General features: G+C 37.9%; 1 protein-coding gene across 2 annotated transcripts; it reads left to right on the forward strand.

The window, feature by feature from the left end:
* The first annotated feature begins 1,103 nt into the window (after window positions 1-1,103).
* On the forward strand, window positions 1,104-27,317 carry ccnc (cyclin C). Of its 2 annotated transcripts, XM_060850168.1 has the most exons (12): window positions 1,104-1,298; window positions 3,863-3,969; window positions 4,565-4,649; window positions 8,554-8,623; window positions 10,570-10,621; window positions 12,303-12,358; window positions 17,775-17,810; window positions 18,164-18,255; window positions 19,474-19,541; window positions 21,064-21,143; window positions 26,061-26,179; window positions 26,562-27,317. In XM_060850168.1, exons 1-12 carry the CDS (start codon window positions 1,267-1,269, stop codon window positions 26,614-26,616), a joined length of 852 nt encoding a protein of 283 aa, XP_060706151.1. In that variant the 5' UTR covers window positions 1,104-1,266; the 3' UTR covers window positions 26,617-27,317. The 2 variants fall into 2 exon arrangements, with proteins under 2 accessions (XP_060706151.1, XP_060706156.1); XM_060850173.1 differs by lacking the exons at window positions 3,863-3,969; window positions 4,565-4,649.
* The last annotated feature ends 478 nt before the right edge of the window (window positions 27,318-27,795 follow it).

The raw sequence follows: 27,795 nt of genomic DNA on the forward strand, positions 1-27,795 counted from the left end.
ACCAACCTGATTTTCCTAGCCCATATTAAAATACTCATGGTTAATCTAATATTGCTTTTCTTACATGCTTTTTCTATCTCCTTATTTATCTTCTGCTCCACACCCTGACTACTACTGGAAGGCCAAAAGGGTCATCTCAGCAAACCCTGTGGATTGGGAACATTAAACTGCTTTCCCAGACTTTCCCTCTGCCCATAACATCCATTGGTTGTTGCATCTGTCTTACATTTGTGTAGAGGTACTTTTATAATATTAGAGTTAATATGTTAACAATTCATAGTTGTTTGCCTGTCGCTATAATTGATTTATCTGAAATAAATAGTGATTCTTGTTAAGTGTTAAACCTGGTCCATGCATTCTGTCAATTTGGATCGAAAAGACAGATAAATTATGGAAATTTGCCCATTTTTAATAAACTCTTTAACTTTGTGATGACTGAGAATAGCAGGACTTGACTTCAAGCACATTACCCCACCTAGTTGTGACAATGTAGCTTTAAAATGTCAAGAATACTCTGTTACCTAAAGGGAGTTACCAAGCATAATTGTGTCTGTAGGGATTGGTTAGAGGTAGGAGTAATTTCCCCCAGCTTCATCAGAAGGCTCACTGATGATGTTACCTAGTACCTTGATGAAACATCTGAAAATGAAACTTCCAGCTCGGCGAGCAAACCTACATCCAGAACCTCAACCTGAGCTACAACTCTTCTCAAAACTCGCTAATTTCCACCTGTGCCTGAAAGGGACTGTGCACAACCTGAAACATACACTTTCATGTTGGAGTAGGAGTTATGAGTCTCTGGTTCTTTCAACTATTTCGAAAACAAATTGGAACATTAATTTCGCAAATTCAACTGATGAAAGGAAACAATAGTCATGTCTATTGATGAGTTTGTTTAAAAATCACAAAAAAACCTATTCCTCTCGCTGAACCATTTAGCATTTTCGACTTTTTTTTTCAAAAAAATACAATAAAGTCTTGTGTGTTTAATTATATAATAAACCCTGGTTGTCGCGGATGTTGAAGAGTCTGGACTCTTCTGTAGTTGCTCTGACTCGCCCCGGAAGGTTTTTACCGGGGAACTTTCATCGTGACCTCAGGTTCCTTGACGGAAAGATTTCGGGGTTACGTAAGGAGCCGGAATGAAAATTTAGCGTTTTACATTTTATACCCAACTCGGGGAGTGAAAAAAATAATAAAGAGGAGGGGGAGAAAGAGAGATTAGCGACGCCCCGTGAGGTGCGGCTGGGCTCTGGATGAGAGGAGATGGCGGGGAACTTCTGGCAGAGCTCGCACTAGTGAGTGTTTGATCTCAGGCTGAGGCCTAAACACAAGCAAAAACAAATGTAGAAGCTGATTCTGGAGAACTGTGCCCAAAGCCTCTTATTTAAAACGTGCAGGTCTTTCTGCATTTTATTTCGGTGAAATTGCTGCATTGCATTCCACCGTTTTCTTCTTGACCCGGTCTCTTTAAATACGAAAAAACACCCTGTGTTTAAAAGGAGAGGCGATGGAAGAACTTGTAGAAAGAGATTGTTAATTCTTTATGTGTCTGTGCTGGTGTTGGGGTGGGTTTTTTTCCCTCCTCTAAGAATAACAGGGCCAACATGTATTTATAAAACTCTACAGAAAATTTAACGCAAAATAAGTGAAATGTCACCATATCCAATTGATATATAAGGATAGGTGGGAATTCTATAATGAAAGTCTACGACGACTTAATGCTGCAGTTTCTCCAAATGACACGACGAGGTTTCATACGTTTCTTTTGTGTTTTTGAGTTATAACGTTATTGTATTCACAATTTTGCGATTTCGTGACCGCGGAAACTGTTTCAAGTTATTTATTTACGTTTAGGCGTGGTTCATAGTTTGTATGTTTTCTAGAGATGAGATGCATTTTATATGAACAGCCCAACTGTTGTCAGTCGAGCTGTATTTGTATATTTCTATTGTAACCATTGTTTCAAATGTTCAAAACCTTCCGTAATAGCAAAACACGAGGTAGGCATCCACACAAGCAACAAAGGCAATTTGTTCACAAAATAGTGTATCAACAGCTTTTCTTCCCAAGGACAAGCTTACAATGCAACAAGATGCTGAACGAAATAGTCACAGCCCATCCTCGAGCCATCTTTAGAATATTACTGTTTTAAGCATTTCATTATCAGAACAGATGTCCATTTATCTAGTGCTGCCTGTTAAAAAAGAACGGTTGGAATACAGATATTAATCTCTAACAATCCCTAACTAATCACATCTCTCTGAGTGCAGCTGTATTCTGATTTTGCAGATGCAGGAAGTGACTTGAATTTTATCCTAAGAATCGGGTGAGCAAGTTTCACTCCATTGATTGTTTGTTTCTTTGAGTGAGTCAGTTGTTAGCCTAATAAAGAGGACTTTAAAAAAGGAAAACCAGCTGATCTTTAAATAGTTTTCTGCAGTGTAGGTATAACTGGCAAGACTGGCATTTATTTCAGTCTTTCAAATTTATTCATGGGCTTTTCATGAGAAAGTGTTGGTAAGCTATGTCCTTGAACTGCTGCAGTCCATGTGATGTAGGTGTACTCATGGTGCTGTTATGAAGAGACTTCCATGGTTTTAATCCAGTCACAGTAAAGAAATATGATATATTTTTAAGTTGGGATGATTTGTAGTTTGGGTACTTCCAGGTGTTTGTTATTCCCTTGTTCTTCCTGGTGGTAGGTGTGGAAGGTGCTGTCAAGGGATATACTGAGTAGGTTTTTTTTGATAGCACGGGAGGCTGCTATTGTGTGGTGGTGAAGAGAATGAATATTAAGGTCATAGTTGAGGTGGCAACCGTGTGGGCTGTATTGCTGTTATTGGTATTGAGATTCTTCAGTGTTGTTGGGGCTAAATTCATTGAGGAAGAGCACCTCATCTTCCGCCTGGGAACCCTCCAACCACAAGGGATGAACTCAGATTTCTCTAGTTTCCTCATTTCCCCTCCCCCCACCTTGTCTCAGTCGATTCCCTCGAACTCAGCACCTCCCTCCTAACCTGCAATTTTCTTCCTGACCCCTCCGCCCCCACCCCACTCTGGCTTATCACCCTCACCTTGACCTCCTTCCACCTATCACATCTCCATCGCCCCTCCCCCAAGTCCCTCCTCCCTACCTTTTTATCTTAGCCTGCTGGACACACTTTCCTCATTCCTGATGAAGGGCTTTTGCCCGAAACGTCGAATTTCCTGTTCCTTGGATGCTGCTTGACCTGCTGTGCTTTAACCAGCAACACATTTTCAGCGCTAAATTCATTTGGGCAAGTCAACAGTGTTCCACCATACACCTGGCTAGTGCCTTGTAGATGGATAGGATTTGGGCAGTGAGATGATAAGTTCCTTTTCTCCGAAGTCCTTGCCTCTGACCTGCTTTCGTCACCATAGAACATGGGCTGGTCTTGTTCAGTTTCTGGTCAATGCTAACCCCAGGATTAGATTTTATTTACAGAATATGATTTTTGTTGACAGATGGTTGAGTGATATTTTTGCATAATGATGAAAGAAGAGAGCAATTTGTTGTAGCCAGAGTATGTTCTTCCCCTTTTAATGCTTTGAAATAAAATGTGGTTACTGCTTCAGCCGATGCGTGGTTGCTCATCAGTTACATTTATTACTTTTGCCAAAGTATTGCAAAAATAGGAGACGAGTATGCTCCATCTTTATATTGACCTCTATATGTTATTTGGTATCTGTAAACTCTCAGGGTTTTAGGATCACAAGGCTGAATCCCTTATAAAATTAATTTCTAATATGTTGAAATGTTTCATTTGCCTACTATTTAACACATTAGCATCTATCACTTTTTTCAATGTTGCATCAAACCTCTTTTGTTCTGACTCAGTTTACAGTGGATCCTTGATAAGCAAGATGTAATGAAGGAGCGGCAGAAAGATTTGAAGTTCCTAACAGAAGAAGAATATTGGAAACTACAAATATTTTTTGCAAATGGTAATCCTTTTCATCAGTGTTTGTTGGTTGTTAAATAAGGAGTTTGTGAGGAAAACTAGTATATTTCTTTTTCCCACCATAACTGTTTGACTTTAGGAATAATACATTTTTCTAGTTTCACACCTTGTTAATAGTTAGCATGTCTGAATTTGGCAAGTTACAAATTGCTGAATTACTGCCCCAATATTCTCACCATTATTTCCATATTCATGGAGAAAACATTAAAGCACATCTCTTTTTTATTACAATATATTTTACCCTATATGTTTTAACAATGATGAAGGGGGTAAATAGGGTGCCATTAAAGTACAATGTTAAACCTAGGAAATTGTAGATGTGAGTAAGAGGAGAGTACTATAGTACTGCAGATCTTGAAAATCTGAAATAAAACAGAAAATTCTGGAAATGCAGAAAAGAAGATGCAATTATAACTTCAAAAAATTGTTTTACATCTTGTGACTACTGGGACAAATTAATATCAAGAGCTAGACTATAATTCAGGATTTTGTCCTGCTGCTATGTAATACACTTCTGTACCACCCATCATTAAATGGTGAGCAAATAAAGTAAACATTTCTACTTGTTTCACCAATAGTGATCCAAGCCCTTGGGGAGCACCTCAAATTGAGGCAGCAAGTTATTGCAACTGCAACAGTCTACTTCAAGAGATTCTATGCCAGGTAAAGCACTTGAAATTAAATTTTACATTAAACTCATCTATCAGTATATATTGTACACTGATCTCAACCTTTTGTAGTTTTAACGTTTTTGAGACCAGTGGTCCCCAGCTCCAGATGATTTTTTGAATTTAAGTGCAACCTGGGATCTGTTCTGAAAAAGTTCTAATTAGACAGCTTATTTCTAGTGTTATGTAAATGTAAAGCCAAATAAATATCACTATTCATTTGTCCTCTCATTACAAAGTCTCAGTGTGACACCTGAGACTGCACATTATCTGCTAATTCCTTGGAGGCTGTTTTGTAGTTTGAGATTGCTAGTCATGTACAGTTCATGAAATGGCTCTTTGTGAGGCAGGTGCCTTGGACTTGATTGTCTTCATCTGGAGAATGAAATCTCAGCGGTATGTGCAGTCAAAGCAAGCTTTTGCATCAAAAGCACAGATGATATGAGTGGATATTTTCTGTATTTACAGATCCCCAAAAATCACTGTCCATTTATCTGACTTTCAACTCTAGATCATCCTACATGGTTATTACATCCATTTCAACACCACTGCTTTGTAAATCAAATGCCTAATAGAATTTGGTAGCCAACGCACTCACGCCTGCTTGACAGATTGGCATGGGGCACGGATGGGGTTCCCCTCGGTGGAGGGAACAGTGGTCAGGGGCATAGGTTTAAGGCAAGGGGCAGGATGTTTAGAGGGGCTGTGAGTGAAAATATTTTTCACTGTGGATGGTGGGAGCCTAGAACTTGCTGCCTGTAAGTGTGGTCAAAGCAGAAAGCTTCATAACATTTAAATATTTAGATGTATAATCGTGATAGAAAGGCATACAAAACTATGGGCCAAGTGCTGGAAGATGGAATTAGAATAGTTAGGTGGTTGTTTTTGACTGGCACAGACTTGATGGGTTGAAGGGCTTTTTTCTGTAAATATGTGACACTGACATACATGACACCTTGTTCCATCGTACTTAATTCCAGGAATTGCTTGTTTAATTCTGCTGCTGACCACCTCTAGTGAGGGAAGAAATTTTTGTGGCAGAACAATTTTTCTTTGTTTTTGACTTTTCTCCAGCATTTTCTCCACAATTGGGAAATACTGCAGTGTTTTTCTTTAGTTTGGGAGACCATGGACTCCGCTTCAATTTTTTTGCATTCACTGCACTAATTATATTTTTCCGTATGGTTCACAGATCAGCTTGTTCTGTTTTGACCTCCTATCTGTAAGGAACCCAAAGTTGAGCAACCACATGTTGACTGACAGCCCACTGCGTACTTCTTTGCTTAGTTTAAGGTGATGATTTGGGGCATCAGACCTCTGAATCTTTGCCGGATCTTCCCTCAACTTATACTGTAAACTGTGGCATGTTGGATCAAAAATTGGTTGAGAGGCCAGAAGCAGAGGGTGATGACAGGGGTGTTTCTGTGACTAGATGCCTGGTTCTTGTTTCTGAAGGGCTGTGTTTTGGGGCCCTTGTTGTTTGTTGTACGTCATGTTTTTGGCTTGAGTGTAGGGAATGTTGAGAAGTTTGCAGATGACATGAAAATGGCTTGGTGGAAAATCATGAGGTGATAGCTGTAAACGGCAGGAGGAAATGAACAAGCTGCTCAGTACACAGAGTAGTGGCCACCAGATTTCAAATGTGCAGTAATGCACTTCATGTAGGAAATTGTGAGAAAAATCACACCTAGTAATGAAACCAATGTCACAATAATATGTGCAGAACCTGAAATTATTGAACTAACATGTAATAGGGCAGCAACAACAGCTGTGATACGTTATCCTATGGATGTTTTGTTTTATACATTATGCAACTCCCTCCTCGACAGTGGATTATTTTCATGGTTACCTGGCAGGTAACCAAAAAATTTAAGATGTTTCAGCTGTGGTAAAATTAGAGGATACCATGCAATACACCATTTCACAGTGCGATGGTAGAAATCCAGTTGAATAGGAGGCACCCTTTGCGTGATTGAAGTGCAAAATTAGATTTACACTGAAAATTGGCTGAGGCAAACATGAGAAACATAGCTGCTCAGAGTTACATTAATGAAAAGCACCTGGCACCACTAACTGCCGTGGCTAAGCTGGATGGGAGGAAATATACATGTCCAGAAGAGGAAACAAGTCGTCATCTTCAACTGAAACAACAATTTGAGATATTCATTTATTAACTATTGAGGACATCCTTACAATGAGAATGCTCAAACGAGTTTCAGGTAAGAGCAGGATGTTGCAGAGCACTTATGTGGCAGCCCAACCTACAATGTTAGATGTTCCTGAAGAGGATAACTGAGGACAACCTGAAGACTCTTCCACAAGATGATGAAGCCTGTACAAAGTTCTTATAACCATTTAAAAGTGTTCTCCGACATCTGGTCTCTACCGCAGACATCATATTTTCAATTGATTCATGCTGAAGAATTATTAAACAAGCGGTAACCAGGATGGCAGGATGTTTGTATTGGACCTTGTGGAAAGTGCGACTGACGTCTTGATTAAATGGAAAGAATCCCTGAAAAGTGACCCCAGACTCAATGATGGACGGACAAAGTAAAAAAAAAACACTGGAGCTTGGAAATGATGGGTAATTAAAGAAATCAAGGTTCAGATAGACTCAGACTCAGTTGCTCTCCATACATACATTTGCTGTGCCAACTGGCTTCTATTATGGGGATGCTGGCCATAACCTTATATCCCCTCTCAGTGGAAGAGCTTGAGAGAACTTACATTATTACAAAATTCTATAATGCATTAGATGGGTATGCTGAGAGGTTGACAAGAGAATTCTGATTGGTAGAGGCATTGTTAAGGTGAATGCACAACATTTGAGGAGAATTCATCAAGAGTGGCATATACCAAATTACCATGCACAACTGCTTTCCAATGCCTGTACTAATCCGAATCCAGTCAGTGCATCTCCTGAAGCAGCATAAAATATTTCCCCTCACTTCACCTTAACATTGGGAGATTTGTGAATGTTGTAACAAATGCAGGATGAAAGGCTTCAACAATTTTGTCTTTTTTTCAGCAATACTTCAGTTTCTCTATCTGTTGCATCTGATCAGGCAATGCTGCCTTCAGTACCAGTTTTTCTAACATGTCTTCCTTTCATTCCTCAAGCCAGGATTTACCTGCACTATGGCTTAACCATATATTTTTCTTGTATGCATGTTTGTCATCAGCTCTTTCCCTTCCTCTTGTCCTCATTTTCCACCTCATCACCCTTAACTGTTTTTGCTACCTCCAGTGTGATGCTGCCATCAAGTACAATTTTGTCATTTGAAGGGACCAATCTTTCCACAATGCTCTCATCAACTCCTCAATTTCTCCTGAAAAATGTCTTTTTTGTTTTTCTCCCCCAAGACTCTACATACTCCTTCATGATGTACTTGTACTGTTAATATATTATTTGCCACTCATAATGAATTCTCCTCTATGCTGGGAGACCAAATGCAGATAGCCAACTGCTGTGTGGAAGTTGAGTTTTTGGAAGCTTCTGCATTCCTCCAATACCTTTTTACTTTACCTCTGCACGTTCCTCATCACTTGTTGCATTTTATGTGTCTTAAGGGATTTTGCTTATGTCAACTGATTAATAGCTAATAACCTTAATTTATGCCCTCTATCTAGTGATTGTTCAGTCACTAGTAATGGTTATTCATTACTTCCATTTAAACCCTTCATAATTTAAACACCCCTATCAATTTTTCTACTAGCTTTCTCTGTAAGTTGAGCAATCCTATTTTCTGCAGTCCATTCATGTAATCCCTCATCCCTGGAATAATTCTTGTTAGTGTCTCCAGTACCCTCTTTAGGAGTGCAGAAATGATTTGAAACTTAAAGCAAATATTTTGAGAGTGAATAAGCTGTTTCTGTGACTTTTCTTGCCATTTCAGATACTCGCTGAAAAGTATAGATCCAGTACTGATGGCTCCAACTTGTGTATTTTTAGCATCAAAAGTAGAGGTATTTTCAACTAATACTTGCTATTCATAATCTAGTTTCAGATTATAGACACTTAATATTAGAACCTCATCACTTCAAGTACTGGTTTGTAGGTATGGTAATATTTAAACAGATTAAATGTACAAATTCTTTCAGAAAATTCATGAGGAAATAATTAATAACTCAGAAGTAATTGTAAAGCACTAATTTGTATAGTGACAACACTGAAATAGTTTCTTATAACTTACCTAGCAGCACAGTTACTACATTCCGGTTGTGGTATTGGTAGTGATTCTATTCGTTTGTACAACAAGTGACCTGAAGGAGCCCTAAAAAATATTTGAAGATGTCCTAAAGTAGCATTTTTGGCAATATTGCTGAACTCTTGGTGGGGGGAGGGGGGAGAAAATAGACAAGAGATAAGAATCAAAAGTATTGCAAACAACATACCAAAACCTAAACACACTCTTGATGGTTAGTAGCTAGTTCTAATTTAGAGCCAGATGCTAGTTTCCTAATGGATTGTCAATGTTGAATAACTTATGTTAATTAATGGAATCGTAGCAAATAGGTGCATCTCCATTTGAATCTGTTTACTTTGGGAATTATAAGACCATTAGGAGCAGGAAGTAGGCCATTTGGCCCATTGACTCTGCTCTGCCATTTGAGCATGACTGATAGGTTTTTCAACTAGATTTTTTTTCCCCCCATTCTCTCCCTTGATCGCCTTGCAATCAAGAATTTATCTATCTCTGTCTTAAATATACTCAATGACCTGGCCTCCAAAGAATTATAGGATCTAAAAAGATATTCAGGAATTTCATCAAAGATTTTCTACCTTGGGCGATCACTAGAAATCTTGGATAGGCGAACAAACAGAACATCTGGTTTATTCCTGCCAGTGAATTTTCCCAGAAAACAACCATAAGCCTGAGATTTTTCAGCTAGACACTAAGGTGGAGGTAATAAGGTTTGTCTGGTGCCTTTTGATTAGAATAAATTGCAATAGTTAACTGATTTGTGTTCTTGTACCTTTTTCGGATTTTTTTCGGGAAATGAACAAATACTTTATTAGAACATTTTTCATTTAGAACATTGAACATTACAGTGCAATACCAGCCCTTTGGCCCTCGATGTTGCATCGATCTGTGGAAGTAATCCAAAGCCCATCTGGCCTACGCTATTCCGTTCTCATCCTTATGCCTATCCAATGACCATTTAAATGCCCGTAAAGTTGGTGAGTCTACTAGTGTTGCAGGCAGTGCGTTCCACGCCCTTACTACTCTCTGAATAAAGAAACTACCTCTAACATCTGTCCAATATCTATCACCCGTCAATTTGAAGCTATACCACCTCGTGCTAGTCACCACTATCTGAGGAAAAAGGCTCTCACCGTACTTGGCATCCACTTTGAAAGATTAAGATGTCTGATACACTGAAAATATTGAGTTTGTAATCAAGAGTGTGGTGCTGGAAAAGCATAGCAGGTCAGGCATCATCCGAGGAGCAGGAGAATCAATGTTTCGGGCATAAGCCCTTCATCAGGGGCTTATGCCCGAAACATTGATTCTCCTGCTCCTTGGTTGTTGTCTGACCTGCTGTGCTTTTCCAGCATCAGACTCTCGACTCTCATCTTCAGCATCTGCAGTCCTCACTTTCTACTATCTTCAGTTTTTATAAACCAAATTAACAAATACATGTAACTGAATATTTTTGCCCTGAGGAGATTTAGGTAACACTGGCAAATATAAAGAGCTTTTGTTATAGAGGAAGAGCTGGTTGTTCGTGTTCTGTAAATTTATGCTCAAATTACTGAGTAAACTTTGTCTTCACTAATTGAAATAAATGTAATGTTTAACCTGTATTTGTTTGTAACTCTAATTGTTGAGGTATAGAATCTAAACTAAAATATCCAATTAAATTTATTGCTTTTTGAGTTGTCTTGAACTGGCTTTCACCTTTTTCAGGAATTTGGTGTTGTCTCAAACACACGTTTGATTTCAGCTTCAACTTCAGTGTGTGAGTACAAAGTTTTTTTTTTAAATACATTTTTGAGCTGAAATTTCTTTCATAATTGTGCAGTTAATAATAGACTTTCAGAAGATATTTACTTACTCTACAATGCAAAACAGATTCTAATGTAGTTGGATGTGAGGACCACCACTTTGGGCCTAAAAAGGAAAATGCTACTTTCTAAATGGTGAAATGCTGTACACTGAAAATCAAGAGAGTCTTGTGCATCTTTGTATATGGATTATTAAAATGTTATGAACTGATACAGAATTGAAGGCAGGCCTTAGTACCTAGAGGATCAGAATTCAATGGAGTGCAAGTCATGCTTCAATTTTATATAAAACTCTATTTAGAGCAGTTTTGGGCACCAAACCTTAAGGAAGGATATTTGGGTCTTTAGAGGCTGCCAATGTACGTTTTAGCAGAATGATACCATGAGGTATTGGGCAGACAAGGGTTTCACTTTCTGGAATTTGGAAGTTAAGAGTTATGATTTCAGGTTTCAGGATGTTAAGGGAAAAGTTAAGGTGGTTGTAGAGGTTGTGTCCACTGTTTGAGAGTCTAGCATCAAAGCTACAACATAAAAATTATACACATTATGGAACATAGAGACACAAAAAAAAGTTTGCAGGTTTTCTACAAATAATAATTCATGCTAGATCAATGGTGACATTTAAAGCTGTGATTGACAGTTAACCTAAGCTATTGAGGGATATGCGAAAAGTTAGGTTTCTGGAATTAGGTTGCAAGTCAGCTGTGATTTCATTGAAAAGTGCAACAGCCTTATGGGGATAAAAGGCCTTCTGTTCTTATACTGTGTGTAAATTCTTGGTTGAAGTCAAAGTTTTGTTGTATAGGTGAAAGACTATAACTAATCACAAATGTGCCTTGGTAACTTAAGAGGTGTGTGTGTGTGTGTGTGTGTGTGTGTGTGTGTGTGTGTGTAGTTTTTACATAAGGTTAAAAGTTTTGACAGATTTATATTTTTTGAGGCAAGTGTTTAAATTCTTTTCTGAAACACAATGCACATTGTCATCATCATATTTACCATTTATTAATACAGACAAAGGTATAGTCTATGATGTGAGTGTCTTTCTGCTTTGTTTTGTCTATTTATTTAGAAATTTTTTTGGCATATTGGTTTGTGCATCAACTTGAATCAGCTAGCATGTGGGCATTTATCTACCATGGACAGATTTTAAGGCCAGTCATGTTGAGAGCATACATCAAGCATTGTGCACTTTTTAAATTGTCGATAGCAAGTGATAAAACAGCTATACCTATGTTATTTTGGAATTTGTTTTTTAAAAATGTACATAAAATAAATATCAATCCTATGGGATGCATGTCTGTTCCTAATTTGGCCTATTAATGTTTGTTGTTTGTATAACGTGAATATTTGAAGCCTTAGCATGTGAGCTTTGGTCCAGTGATGTAAGCTGTTAATTTCAAGTGGTACAATTGAGGGAAAATAGTGCAAGGAATGCTAAAGACTCTTTGTTTTTTTGGAAAGCACAATTTCATGTTATTGGATCCCATGTGGTGGAAGAATTTAGTTTCCTGGTTAACCCTTCCTTCAAACATTGTCATTTTTTAATAGAGAAAAAATTACAAGAACATGCCTGCATATGGTTATACAAGTCTGTTGGTTTTTTTGTTAATTTATCATTTTTCTTTTACAACATAGTAAAAACCAGGTTTTCTTATGCATTTCCGAAAGAATTCCCTTACAGAATGAACCATGTAAGTACCAAAGTTTATTTCATTTTTTTAATAGATTGTATGAGAAAAGTTACAATGAGTGTAATTACAATGATACTAGCTCAATGGAACTGATCTTGTCATTGCTTTTCTTTATCTGATATCAGTTTGCCGTACCAGACTGTTGAAATGGTGATTAACTTTGGGTGGGGTTTTAACATGTCCATGATTTTGTAAGAGCTTGTTACATGCCATTCATGTTTCACAGTACAGCGAATGGAATTAATAATATTAACAGGTTGGAGAATTTGAGGTTGGGCACTGTCGCATATTTCATGTATTTGTTAAAATCGTGAATTTCTATCTGACACTCTGTTATAAAGATGTGAAATGCTCATGTTTTACAGATGTTGAATCAACGCATGTTTTAGCATTGTCTTATTTACTCTTAGCACTGCATCTCAACTAATGTTGTCAAACTTAATTTGAAATTCTAAATTGTGCCTTCAAACTTTTAAGGAAAACCGGAATGAATATTGCTTATTTTTATTTGATTTAGTCAAATTGTGAAATGAAAATACTTATGTTTTACAAACTGTTTAAAAATAAAGATGAAAATTCCTCACTCTCTTTCCAACCTCTTGATTCAATCTAATCTCAAATTGTGTACAGGTCTGCCATTCCCTTTCATCTGATGCATTTTAAAAAAAAGCTTTTGTTCAATCTTTTCAAATGTCATGAATTATAAATTTCAACAACTCCCCAATGCCTGCATCCTTCCATTCTACTTACTTTTTGCTCTCCTCTAACTATATCCTTCCATCCAATTATATTGTTTGTCATATTTCCACTCTCTCCCTGATCTTTTTCCTTTCTCTTGATGTTCAAAGAGGAAGAATCAGTCCACAGTAAAGGCCTCAGATGCATCTCCTGCATGATCACCCAATTAATTTTGAACTCTGTCATTCGGCCCCTTGAGCTTGCTCCGCCATTCAGTAAGTGCTTGGCTGATATGACTGCGGCCTTCACTCCACTTTACCTGCCAGGCCTCCAAAATCCTTGACTCCTTTGTCAGTGGAAAGTCTGTCTAACTCAGCCTGAGTATTCATTGACTCAACTTCGGTTGATCCCTGTGAAGAGAATTCTAAAGATTAACAACCCCACTCATTTCAGTCTTAAATGAGCAACCCCTTTATTCTGAGATTATGCCCTTTTGGTACTAGATTGTTCTACAAGTGAAAACAACCTTTCCATATCAACCTTGTCAATTCCCCTAAGAATCTTGTATGTTTCAGTAAGGTCATCTCTTACTGTTCTTATTCCCAATGAGTACAAACTCAACCTCGAAACATACATCCGTCCCTCCATACTTGGTATCAACTTAGTGAATCTTTGTTGGATTGCCTTCAATACCAGATAAGGGGTCCATAACTGTTTATGGTATTCTAGCTATGGCTAGTGCCTTCAGATATTACAAAGCCTCCCTCCATTTACGTTCCATTCCTTTTGAAAAAGACCAACATTCCATTTGCCTTCTGTATTATCCTCTGAGCTTAGATGCTAGTTTTGATTAGATTCCCTACAGTGTGGATTCAGGCCCTTTGGTCCAACAAGTCCACACTGACCTGCTGAAGAGTAACCCACCCAGAGTCATTTTCCCTACATTTTTTACCCTTGACTAATGCACTTAACACTATGGGCAATTTAGTATGGCCAATCCACCTGGCCACATCTTTTGGAATGTGGGAGGAAACCGGAGCACCCGGATGAAACCCACACAGACATGGAGAGAATATACAAACTCCACACAGTCACCCGAGGTGGGAATCGAACCTGGGTCCCTGACACTGAGGCAGCACTGCTAACCACTGAGCCACGTTTAATGTTTTGTGATTCATGGGTAAGGACAGTCAAGTTCATCTATTGTGTATCTTTCAGCTGTCTTTCTACGTTTAAATAATATTTAGCTCCTCTGGCAATGCACAACCTCAATTTTTCCATCTGCCAAGTTTTCACCCACTCTCAACCGAGTTGAAAGTCATCTTTTTGCCATTTGCTTTTGTCTTGCATCATTTTCTTTGTATCATATCAGTCCTGCACCCTATCGCAGATGTTTCATTTTATTATTTTCTCCCCATCTCTTTTTATGCCTCCATATTCACTTCAAAGCTGGTGCATCTAGAGTCATAGAGATGCACAGCATGGAAATAGACCTTTCAGTTCAACTTGTCCATGCCGACCAGATATCTCAACCCAATCTAGTCCCACCTGCCAGCACCTGGCCCATATCCCTCCAAATCCTTCCTATTCATATACCGATCCAAATTCCTCTTAAATGCTGCAATTATACCAGCCTCCACCACTTCCTCTGGCAGCTCATTCCATACACGTACCACCCTCTGTGTGAAAAAGTTGCCTCTTGGGTCTCTTTTATATCTTACCCCTCTCACCCTAAACCTATGGCCTCTAGTTCTGGACTCTCTGACCCCAGGGAAAAGACTTTGCCTATTTACCCTAACCATGCCCCTCAGAATTTTGTAAACCTCTATAAGGTCACCTCTCAGCCTCCAACGCTCCAGAGAAAACTGCCCCAGCCTGTTCAGCCATTCCCTATATCTCAAACATTTTCCAGTCATGATTTAAAGGTATGTACCTGAAATGTTAAGCATATCTCTTTCCACAGATACTGCTGAATATTTCCAGCATTCTATTACTTCAAATTTGCAGTATCCTCAATATTTTGCATTGAAATATTACTAGAGTGCCAGAAATATAATTATATTTGATAAAATAACTTTTTTCTTCTATGAGGAACTATAGATCAAAAGAAAACACACAAAAGTAATGTGCTGAAGTGTTGTTCAGAACATTACAAAAGCAAATTAATGCAGATGCTGAAAATCTGAAGTTAAAAACTGAAACGGTTGAAAATACTCAGCCTCTGCGGAGAGAAAAACGGCTTCAATGTTTCAGATCAATGACCAATCAACAACCTGAAATGTTGACTTTTTCTTTTCTGCTCCATAGATGCTGTCTCATCTGCTGAGAATTTTCTATTTTAATTTAAAATATTAAATATAAAATTAAAATATTAAATAAAATATTGCACAAATATTAATTGCTGCACCATTGGCAACTGTGCTCTCAAGCTGTAAGTTTTTTAGAGTTCTGTCAATAAACCTCTCAGCCTCTGCACTCTTATCTCCTCTTTATAAGATACCTGTCAAGATCAGAGCTCTAACATTTTTTTGAATTCTTAAATCAGTCTCGTTTGTAAGGGCAGCATTTATTCTCCATTCCTAATTGCCCTAGAGCTGATTGGCAAAAAAAAAGCCATTTAAGGGGGCTGTTAAGAGTCAGCTGCATTTCTATGGATTTGAATAAAGCAGATTTAGATCCAGTTAGAACAGCTGATTTCTTTCCCTAAAGGATATGTAAAGTGACGACAGAGAAGTGGAAAGCCTTCAAAAATGATATAATGAGAGTCCAGAGACAGTATGTTCCTATTAGGGTGAAGAGCAAGGCTGGTAAGTGTATGGAATGCTGGATGACTAGAGAAATAGAAGTTTGGTTAAGAAAAAGAAGGAAGCATATGTCAGGCATGGACAGGAGAGATTGATGAATCCTTAAAGTATAAAGGCAGTAGGAGTACACTTAAGAGGGAAATCAGGAGGGCAAAAAGAGGACATGAGATAACTTTGGCAAATAGGGTTAAGGAGAATCCAATGGGATTCTACAAATACAATAAAGACAAAAGGGTAATTGGGGAGAGAAGAGGCCCCTTTAAAAATCAGAGATGAAAAGTGTGACATTGGAAAAGCACAGCAGGTCAGGCAGTATCTGAGGAGCAGAAGAGTTGACAGTTTTGGGCATACGCCATTCAGGAATATGGGGCTAATGCACGAAACGTCGACTCTTCTGCTTCGATGCTTCCTGACTTGCTGTGCTTTTCCAGTTTCACGCTTCTTCAACTCTGATCTCCAGCATCTGCAGTCATCACCTTTCTCCTCTTGAACATCAGCAAGACTGCCTACGTGTGGAACTGCAGAAGATGGGTGAGATACTAAGTAAGTATTTTGCATTAGTGTTTACTGTAGAGAAGCATATGGAAGCTAGAGAATGTGAAGAAATGAATAGAGCCATCTTGAAAAATGTCCATATTACAAAGGAGGTAGTGTTGGATGTCTTAAAACACATTAAAGGTAGATAAATCACTCTGATCAGGTGTACCCTAGAACATTTTGGGAAGCTAGAGGAATGATTGCTGGGCCAACTCAGCCTTGAGTATATTCAGGTGAGGTGCTGGAAGATTCGAAGTTGGCTAACATGGTGCCACTGATTAAGAAAGGTGGTAAGGAAAAGCCAGGGAACTATAGACTGGTAAGCCTGACTTCAGTAGTGGACAAGTTGTTGGAGGGGATCCTGGGGGACAGGATTTACATATAGTTGGAAAGGCAAGGACTGATTAAGGATTGTCAACGTGGATTTGTATGTGGGAAATCACATGGATACAGAGTGAACTAACCATTTGGATACAGAACTGGCTTGAAGGCAAGAGACAGGGGGGTGGTGGTGGTGGTGGTAGTAGAGGGTTGCTTTTAAGATTGGAGGCCTGTAAATGATTTGGATATGAACATAGGAGGCACGGTTAGTAAAAATTGGAGATATAGTACACAGCCAAGAAGATTGTACATTGGGACCTTTAATCAATGGGCTGAGGAGTGGCAGATGGATTTTAATTTAGATAAATGTGCATTTTGCACAGGCAAATCAGGGCAGAACTTATACACCTCGATAAAAAGATCCTGGGGAGTGTTGCTAAAGAAGCAGACCCTGGAGTGCAGATACATGGTTCTTTGAAAGTACAATTGCAGGTATACAGGATAGTGAAGAACCACTTGGTATGCTTGCCTTATAGTCTGGTTCTTTTCTCTTCCAACAAGGTGAATATAAGAGTTGGGAGGTCATCTTGAGGCTTAATAGGACATTTGTTCAGCCACTTTTGGAATACTGTGTGCTGTTCTGGTCTCCCTGCTACAGGAACGATGTTGTGAAACTTGAAAGGGTTCAGAAAAGACTTACAAGGAAATTGCCAGGGTTGGAGGATTTAAGCTATAGATTTACATAATCATGCCTGGCATGGATAGACTGAATAGCCAAGGTCTTTTCCCCTGGGTAACGGAGAGAGTGATGTGTATATGGAATGGGCTGTCCGAGGATGTGGTGGAGCCTGGAACCATTCAACATTTAAACGGCATCTGGATGAATATATGAATAGGAAAGATTGAGAGTGATATGGGCCAAATGTTGGCAGATGGGACTAGATTAATTTTGGATATCTAGTATGTTGCCATACCGTGCAGCTTTCTGACTCGAGGTGACTTTTTTTAACAAAGACTATTTCTAACTTTGCAAATGTAATTTTACTAATTGGAAGCTTTTATTTATTATTTTCCAGATATTGGAATGTGAATTTTATTTGTTAGAGTTAATGGTGAGTACTTTAGCAATTGTTATATTTGTATAGGGACCCACATACTCTAAGTTAGTTGATGTCAAACAACCTTCCCCCACCTACAGTGTTATTCATCACAAAACTCCAATTCCAGTCTGACGTTATCTTCCTGTGATCTGAGTGAGGTTTCTGTTATTCATTTTTTACTGCTATTTTGGACAGATTATAAAATGGCCAAATATACCCCATACAACCACAAATGTGAGAGACTTCCGTCTTCTCAGTTTCGCATGGATTCAAATTACGATCTCTGATGTGCAAAGTTTTTTTTTCACCTACTGATTCATCCTGTTTTGAATTTCTTTTGAAACTATTTTTATATTTTATAATAGGATTGCTGTTTAATAGTATACCATCCATATAGACCATTGCTACAGTATGTACAAGATATGGGACAAGAAGACATGCTACTGCCATTAGCATGGTAAGATTTCCTAACAAAGTGCATTGAATATAGGCTGAATAGGACATTGGTTAGGCTACTTTTGGAAGACTGCATGCAATTCTGGTCTCCCTGCTACAGGAAGGATATTGTGAAACTTGAAAGGGTTCAGAAAAGATTTACAAGGAAGTTATCAGGATTAGACCGTTTGAACTATAAGTTTATAAAATCAATAACCATGATATATACCTATCCTAGTAAGGGATCAGAGGAGTTCCTATTTATGATATGATTTTATTTGGTAAAAGTTACTGATGTCATTGGAATTATGGTCTGGTTCTTTTCTCTTCCAACAAAATGTCCAGAAAAAGAAATTGCATTTGTTTAGTGCCTTATGACATTGTTTGTAACAATACATTAATTCCAGGATTATTTTGGTGTAAAGTATTAACATTTATAACAGTGCAGAATATATTTGTTACCAATCAGCACAGAACAGTTCAAACAGAAGAATGGAAGTTGCAGCTGTATTTATTGGACTTTTTTCACTTAATGTTTTATGTTACATATTTCATGTTAATGGACTGTTCATGAATTGTTCATCAATTCTTAACAATCTGCTGGCTCTTAATGAGCATACCTACTAGAACGTAGTAAAGAGTAAAGGAGAAAAATAGCATTTATTTAGGACCTTTCATGTCCTTAATACCCCAATGTGCTTCACACTCAGTGAATAACATTTGAAGTGCAGTCACTGTTTTGTGGGAATTTGTGGCAGCCAATTTGCACACAGTAGTAAGATAAGTGACCAATTAATCTGATTTGGTGGTGTTGGCTGTTCGGCAGGACACTGGGAAACCCCCTGCTCCTCTTCGGAAAAGTGCCATGGGATCTTTTTCGACCACCTGAACAGACAGACAGAGCCTCGTCTGAAAGATGGCATCTGTAACAATGCAGCACTCCCTCAGTATTGCACTGAAGTGTCACCCTAGATTATGTGGGCCAGTCTTTGAGGTGAGACTACTAGCAACTGAGCCAAAGATGAATAGAGCATAATTTTCTTTTACACCTGCTACTTGCAGGAATACAGATGCCAGAAATTGACTGGTATTTAGATATTGACTACTGTCAATGAGATTTTTAGGTTCTGGCGATAAGGCTAATTGGAAGTAGCATTGTTTAGCTTAAGACAGTTAGAAATATTTGTAGCTACAATCAGAAAAGTACCTTTTTTCAAACAACATGCCTTAATCTGCACAGGAGGATAGTGAATGACACCTACAGGACAGACCTATGCCTCATGTATCCTCCATTCATGATAGCCTTGGGTGAGTATGTAATCACTGGACATGACATAAAGTTTATTGGGTATCATTATCAAAATTGATCATTTCAGTGATTTCTGAATTGATGTTTTTTAACTAAAATTCATATATTTCATAAGGCCCCATGATAAACTGTTTTCATGTTTATATCTAATTTGCAGCTCTGTTGTTAATATATTTGGAAGCTAATTTTGAATAGAAATCTTGACATTAGTGTTAAAATAAGGAACATGATTTGTTTTGAAGGATAAAATTATGCTGGAGTCTGAGCATTTGAGTTATCATACTAAACTGTTGAACATATTGATGTTTTTATTCCTGAAGTATAACAAAGAGGGAGAAAATATTTTTATTGACATATGTTATCCATTAGTAGCTTTTTGGTTGAGATTAAATAAGTACTTAATTTGCTAAAGTGGAGAATGTGATTTGCAAGTTCACTAAAACATTTATAAGCTGTACTTGTAATTTCCACATTGGTGGCACCAAACATAATAAATAGATTATTAAACACATTGAGTAGTTATCTGATTCTGACTATCTTGAGAATCTGTTGGTTTCAAATCAAATAGCTGCTTGTCAAACCTCACTTCTGTCAAGTTCCAACTTCTAATTTCCAAAAGTCAAAGTTTAGAGGACTCCAAAGAAAAAGACTTTCAGAACATTTTCACTTCCGATATCTCTCCTGTGTGTGAGGAGTTGAACTGAACTGTAGTACTTTTTGACATCAAGATTCTACCACCATTAGAAATTCCAAAATAATGTTTTTGAGGTGCCTCATGAATGGAACCTTTTAGACTTCTATTTCATTGTTGGATTCCCTTGTCAAATATTTAGACTCTGTAAAGTAGTGAAGATAATTGTGTATTATACATAGTACTGTACAGTGCTGCCTATCCACTTGATCCAAAATAACCTGGGTGATTTAGATTTTAAAAGAAAAAGTGGTAGTACTTGTCTGTGAGTTTAATATTCTATGTACATTTCGAATACAGTTTGTGAATTATAAGGATCATTGTAGTAAGATCAGCAATTGACCATTCAGCCTATCATGATATTCGCACTTCCATTCGACAAGATTGTGGCTGAAGTGATTGGGATCTTAACAACGTTTTCTTGCCTATTCTCCATTACCCTTGACTTTCTTGTTGATCAAATATATATCTAACTCGATCTTGAATATATTCAATGCCCAATTTTCCTGTTCAACTTTTTCAAATTGATAAATGCAAATCTCATTTCTGAAGCCCAAGTAATAACACACATTTTCTTTCATGCTTGCTTACTGTTAGGCAAGAGGATTTATCAGTTAGGCAATTGCATTTGTATGTATATTTTTAAGTTAGTTTTGGATTTGTTAATACCATTTAAATTTGGACATCTCAATAGAGATTAGTGTTAGATTTCTTGTGGGAATTGTGCAAGCTCACTATTTTATGTATACATTGTTATAGAGAAAGCAACAGTGATTTTTAAAGATTAAATGAGTAGTCAATTGAACTTGATATGATTTCCCTTTTTGCAGCCTGCTTGCATGTAGCATGTGTGGTCCAGCAAAAAGATGCACGTCAATGGTTCGCTGAACTCTCAGTGGATATGGAGAAGGTGATGCAATTATGTAGCAATCAAATTGATTTGTGTATTTTGTCTTTTAAACTTGATAAACTTGCATTATTACTCCAATTGTTTAGTCCTTCACATCACTTGCATATGAAGACTTCCACCTCTAAATCAGTTAGAAAGTAGAATAAAAGTATTTTCTTCTTCAATTTCTTACGCGCTTTTGTTCTAGGGAGAAAAAAAACTTACTTGTCCATTATTAATTTCTCAAACTTTTCTGTTGCATTTACTGATAATTCCATTTTGATCTTCCATGTTCTGCTGGATCATTGCAATTGGTACATTTCTTTTTTTTTGTTTTCTGGTTGCTAATTCACAAAATACCAATGATTTATTTCTGAGAGAAGAAGCACCTACTTGTAATTGCTGAAAGTTTGTGGACAGCAAGGCTATCCTTGATTGCTAAATTTATCAGACATGTCTCTGCCTTGATTTTTACCAGCTTGGGGTTACAGATTCATACAGCATGGAAACAGACCCTTTGTTCTAAACCATCCATGCCAACTGTAATCCCAAAATAAATTAGTCCCACCGACCTGTGCTTGACCCTTTTCCCTGAAACCTTTCTTATTCATGTATTTACCTAAATGTTTTTCAAACGTTGTAACTGTACCTGCATCCACCACCTGCTCCTCATGTCATTTTTTTTCAAATCTTTCACCTCTCACCTTACAGACATGCTCTCTAGTTTTGAAAGCCTCCACCTTAGGGAAAAGACACTTGTCATTCACCTTCTCTGTACTCCTCATGATTTTATAAGCCTCTATAAAGTCACCCCTCAACCCTCTATGCTACTGTGAAAAGTCACAGCCTATCTAGCCTTTCCTTTTATAACTCCAATCCTCCATTCCTGCCAGCATCTTGTAAATCTCTTCTCAACCTGTTCCAGGTTAATAATAACAAGGCAACCAGAACGGTGTACAGTACTCCAGAAGATATCTTGTCAATACCTTGTACAACCTCCACATAACATCCTAACTCCTGCATTCAAACATTGCAGCAATAACAAGCATACTAAATACTTATTAAGTTAAAGTGAGTTCAAAATGTTGACATCTAGAAGAGGAGGAACATTTTTCTCGTTTAGTTTACTGCTACCTTGGAGTAAAGCGTAGGTGTTTAGGAAGGGGAGCATAGTTTTCCCCTTTGGTTAGTAATTGATAAAACAGAGGGGAGATAGGGGTCCCCTCAGCTGTTGGCTGACCGAACCAACGTACAGCACAGAGAAGAGCCACAGCACTGGTCTAGGCATAGTGAAGCAGTGGACTGACTAAAGGTGAGAAGTGCAGGAGGAGGTCATTTGTTGATTTTGATCCTGCTCCGTTTATCAATTAATCATAGCTGATTATAGCATGTCAACTAATCTACCTTTGCACCATTTTCTTGTATCCTAATATCACTTGATATTTTTAATATTTAGAAATCAGTCTGTCTGTCTTGAAATGTACAGGACCACTGAGCCTCCAAAACCCTCTGGGTTAGAGAATTCTAAAGATTCACAACCATTGACGTAAAGAAATTCATCTTCATATCAGTCCTAAATAGTGTGTATCCCATGTTTCTAGAACTGACGCACAGTTTGCTGTCCTTACCTCCCCCCACTTTGGAGTCATTACAGTCAGGTGTACATTATGGAAACAGAATCTTCAGTCCAACTCTACCATGCTGACCGGATATCCTAAATAAATCCTGTCCCATTATTCAGCATGTGGCCTGTATCCCCCTCGAACCGTTTCTAATCATATACCCATCCAGGTGCCTTTTAAATGTGTAATTGTATCAGCCGCAACTACATCTTCTGATACAGTAGTTCATTCTGTACACACACCATCCTCTTTGTGAAAAAGCTGCCCCAGGTCCCTTTTAAAATCTTTCACCCCTCACTTTAAACCTCATGCCCTCTAGTTTTGGACTCCCCTACTCTCAGGAACAGACTTTGTCTATCTACCCTATCCATACCTCTCATGATTTTATAAACCTCCATAAGGTCACCCCTCAGCCTCTGCTCCAGGGAAAATAGCCACAATCGAGTTAGCCTCTCCCTATAAATCAAACTCTCCAATCCTGGCAACATCCTTATAAATCCTTGCTGATCCCTTTCAGGTTTCATAACATTCTTCCTATAGTAGGGAGACCAGAATTGCATGCAGTATTTTAAAAGTGGTCTAACCAATGTTCTGTACAGCTGCAACATGTCCTCCAACTCCTATACTTGATGCGTTGACCAATTTCGGAAAGCATACCAAACATCATCATCGCTATCCTATCTACCTGTGACTCAACTTTCAAGGAACTATGAACCTGCAGTTCAGCAACACTCTCTAGGACCTTGCCTTTAAGTGTACAAATCCTGCCCTGATTTGCCTTTGCAAAGTGCAACATCTTGCATTTATCTAAATTAAACTCCATCCGCCACTCCTTGGCCCATTGGCCCCATCTGATCGAGATCCCATTGTACTTTGTGGTAACCTTCTTCGCTGTCCACTACACCTCCAATTTTGGTGTCATCTGCAAACTTAGTAACCACACCTCCTATGTTCATAACCAAGTCATTTATATAAATGACGAAAAGCAGTGGACCCAGCATTGAACCTTGTGGCACACCACTGGGTCATAGGCCTGTAGTCTGAAAATCAACCCTCCACCACCACCCTGCCTCTTAGCTTTGAGCTATTTCTGTATCTGAATGGCTAATTCTCCCTGTATTCCATGTGAACATCGTTAATCCCAAGATGTCCCAAAGCACTTGAATCAATGATGTTTACTTGAAATGTGGCCACAGTTGTAAGGATACCCAGCAGCCGACGTCTACACTACCTACACAGAAAGATCTTGTATACAGCAATAGTAAAATTAACCAGCTTATTTTAGTAATTTACACTTGGGGATAAATGTGAGCCAGTATCCTAGGTGAGCTCTCCTATTTTGCTTGTTGCACTGTAGAATTATTTTTGAGAAGGCCATGTCTGAAAGTTGTCTCAACTTGACCCTGTAGTTGTCTTAGAGTAAAGCACTAGAATATGAGCAGTTTGTTCCTATCTCTTGGAATGAAGGTAATTTACATTTGAGTCTAAGGCAAGAGTGTGATTCACTAACTCCTTAGATGCACCTTCAAGAAACATACAATTAGGATGTTGCAGAGAGGAGAGTAATAGAATAAGTGTCTGGTAGAGAGCGGGTAAGTTGAGCTTTGAGCACATTAAATGAAACTGATTGGTCTGGGATTAGTGAATTCTATGCAAGGGGGTTTGCTTGTGCCATGAGGAATACTTATGGATATGGTTTGGAAAGTGGGGATGCTATGGAGAGGAAGAATTGGTTGAAGGGTTAGTGTACAGAGAAACATCCTCAACTGTGGTTCATATGGTTGGGACTTATCTCACATGATTCCATTCTTATCTACTTAATCATAGCCAGAGTATTGCTTGCACTGGCCCCTCTTGTTCCTGCGACTTTACCTTTTAATGTTTCCTGATGGTTGTGCTTGGCCCCTCATTTATCATCTATTTGTTGACAGTCAGCACCATCCTCTGAAGGCACGTTATTAAAGGCAACATTCTATTCCATTTTGTCATCACCTGTCTCAACTCTTTCATTTTTTTTGCTACATTATTAGCCTGCTTATCAACATCTCAGACGAAATGAGCAGCGATCTCCACTAATTAAATTTCGGGAAACCTGTAGGTATTTTGGTCTCCGCTCCATCTGTTCCATTGCTATTAATTCTGTCCCTCCCCCTGGCAACAGTCTGAGATTAGGCTAATCTTGGTGTTATATTTTGATCCTGAGATAATGTATTGACCTCATATATTTGTGTCACCTCTAAGGTTGTTTATTTCCACCCCTGAAACATTTCTCAACTTTACCTCCGGTTCACCTCATCTGCTACTGAAAACCTCATTTATCCCATTCTTCGGGTATGGAAAGTTTGAGATATAAGGAAAGGCTGGGACTCTTTTTTTTTTCCCCACTGGAACTTAGGAGATTGAGAGGTGACCTGATAGAAGTCTATAAAATAATGAGAGGTAAGACAGAGTTAGTGGGATTTGTCTTTTCCCGAGGAAGGGGGATTACAAGGCAGGGGGCACATTTTTTAAGATGAGAGGAGAGAGAGTTAAAAAAGACATGAAGCAATTTTTTTTTACACAGTGGCTGTTTCATGTGTGGAATAAATTTTGAGGAAATGGATGTGGATACAGTTACAACATTTTAAAAGACATTTGGATAAGTACGTGAATAGGAAAGGTTTGGAGGGACATGGGCCAGAGCAAGCAGGTTGGACGAGTTTCGTTTGGGTTATGTTTGGCTTGGACTGAAGGGTCTGTTTCTGTGCTCTAATTCTGACTCTAGACTTAACAAGTGTGCTAAACATTTGGCTGGTCTTGATTTTGAAACTCTTGAGCTTGCTTTAAAATTCTTCCATAGCCTATCTATGTATTTACCTCCATCCCCACAACCCTCTAAATCTGGGGATGATCAAACTGTTTGTTGCATTTGTGAATTAGGTCACAGGATGGGAGTTTGGTTTTGTGAAATTTGAGATGGCAATGGCAGTCATGGAACTCTGACATGAGTTTTGATGGCAATGAGGGTTTTGTGAATGTTTTTTATTCTGCCAGTGGTCGTGGTTTATAATCATCTGCTCTGAGGAGAAGGTAGGAATAATGAGGCTGATTGTTACCAGAAAATAATATTAAGGGACAGAACATGTGAAGCATTGCTTTAAGATCCCTGAATTTAATTGCTATGTTGTCCATTTTTCAGTTTCCTAGACTAAACTTTGAAATTCCAGTAACTCTCAGCTCTTTTTTTAAAATGTTCTTTTATGTATAATCAGAGAGAAATGTTTATGACCAGGCATATTTTCGGTTTATAATTATATTCTATCTGTTGTGTGGGCAGATCCTGGAGATAATCAGAGTCATTCTAAAGTTATATGATCTATGGAAGAATTTTGATGATAGAAAAGAAATGGCTGCAATCCTCAACAAGATGCCAAAACCAAAACCACCTCCAAACAGGTATTTCATAGGAAACAAATGAGGCCATTTGATCCATGAATATATTTTTAATATTTAATTTGAGGGTAAGGCTAATTGAACGTAAGGCGACTTCCTTTGAAAAAGAAATGCTTGGGCAAAATTGTAGGACAATGAGTTATTTTTGAATTTCTGTTGTACAATGAAACTAAACTTAAAATAAGCTGTATTGATTATCCTGCTTCCAGCAGAGGGAATTGCCTATACCATCTGAGTAGATGGCAATTGTAAAGATGGTTAACTGGGTCATGTGATTGTTTTGACCATTGAGAAATGGTTTTCAAAAACGTTTTCGTAATCTTTGCAATCCTTTTGGTTATTTTCCGTTTTAGTCTAATTATTTTCTTCCCTTGTCATTAAACAGTGAAGGAGAGCAGGGACCCAATGGCAATCAAAATTCAACCTATAACCAATCCTAATAGATTGGCAGTTTCATGTTACAAGAAGCTGTGAAATGGAATGGATTTGGACTGTCTGATTGACGTGGAAATTCCTTTCACTTCATAAAGACGTTCTGCCAGTTGGTGTGGTGGAGAAGACACTTGAGTGTGGTTTAAGAGACTGGTTTAAGAAAGAAAACCTATTGTTGGAAACGAAGAAAATTACTCAGTTGCTGCTGCAAAAACACTTGAGTTTCACTTATGTTTGTAACTTTTTGTTGTATGTTTAGGGGGCATTGTACTTGTCGCCCGATTCAAGCTGTGCTTTAGAATTGTGTAGAATAAAATCTATGCCAAATTTTAAGATTTGTGCAAATTCCTTGATCCAACTGAAAAAAAAATTGAGCAACAGAGAATGATACAGTAGCTTAATTATATTTGTAAGTTCCTGAAAATTTAAGACAATAAATTTCTTTATACCTTTTAAAGAAAGCTAAAATATTTTTGTTTGGTACTTGAGCTGTTATGTGGAATTAATTTCCATAATTTTGAAATGCAATCTGTGTAGGTTGAGATAGATATTGTTAACCAAACAACCAGGTCAAGATTAGACCTCCCACACAAGTTTCCAGACATAATGCTAAGCATTGATCCTTCATGTTTTAAAATTGAGTAAAATTGTTGTTTTCTCATCTTGTTAAATAAAATTTAAATGCCATTTTTAAAATGGAATTTTAAAATGAGTTGTTTCTATTTTGTTAGATGCAGGGGCTACAAATGGTCAAACGTATTTTGGTTGCTGTATTTGTTCATTAACTCCATTAGCTGGCAATGTTTTTTTTTACAAAAAAAACAAAATGTGACCAGTGCCATAGTGAGTTTACTGGCAGTTCTTAAACTCTCGTTGTTGGTATTGCATAAATGTTTGTATTTTCTGTTTGGCTAACTTTGTTATATGACTTTCTAAAATAAATTTGCCAGCATTTGTGGTGTCAATTTTTAATGATTTTATGGAAGCATAATTGAGATGTAGCTGTTATTCCTGTATTACAAGTAACTAGTACGTAACTGACTGTAAAGTGCCTTAGGATAGCCTGAGGTAAAAGGCACTATATAAATCCAAATACTTTTTATCCAATCTCTGTTACAGAGAATGATGCACATTTGTGGAGATAAAGCATTGCTGTATTTTGTAGTTTGAGCCATCCGAAAACATGA

This window comes from Hemiscyllium ocellatum, chromosome 3, assembly GCF_020745735.1.
Source record: "Hemiscyllium ocellatum isolate sHemOce1 chromosome 3, sHemOce1.pat.X.cur, whole genome shotgun sequence".
Lineage (NCBI taxonomy): Eukaryota > Metazoa > Chordata > Chondrichthyes > Orectolobiformes > Hemiscylliidae > Hemiscyllium > Hemiscyllium ocellatum.

What these genes read in the sequence shown, in the direction of transcription:
- ccnc (XM_060850168.1), top strand. Translation starts at nt 1,267, where the DNA reads ATGGCGGGGAACTTCTGGCAGAGCTCGCACTA. An exon ending in TTCTGGCAGAGCTCGCACTA is followed by an intron (nt 1,299 to 3,862) that starts GTGAGTGTTTGA and finishes GTTCTGACTCAG; the next exon opens with TTTACAGTGGATCCTTGATA. An exon ending in ACAAATATTTTTTGCAAATG is followed by an intron (nt 3,970 to 4,564) that starts GTAATCCTTTTC and finishes TTTCACCAATAG; the next exon opens with TGATCCAAGCCCTTGGGGAG.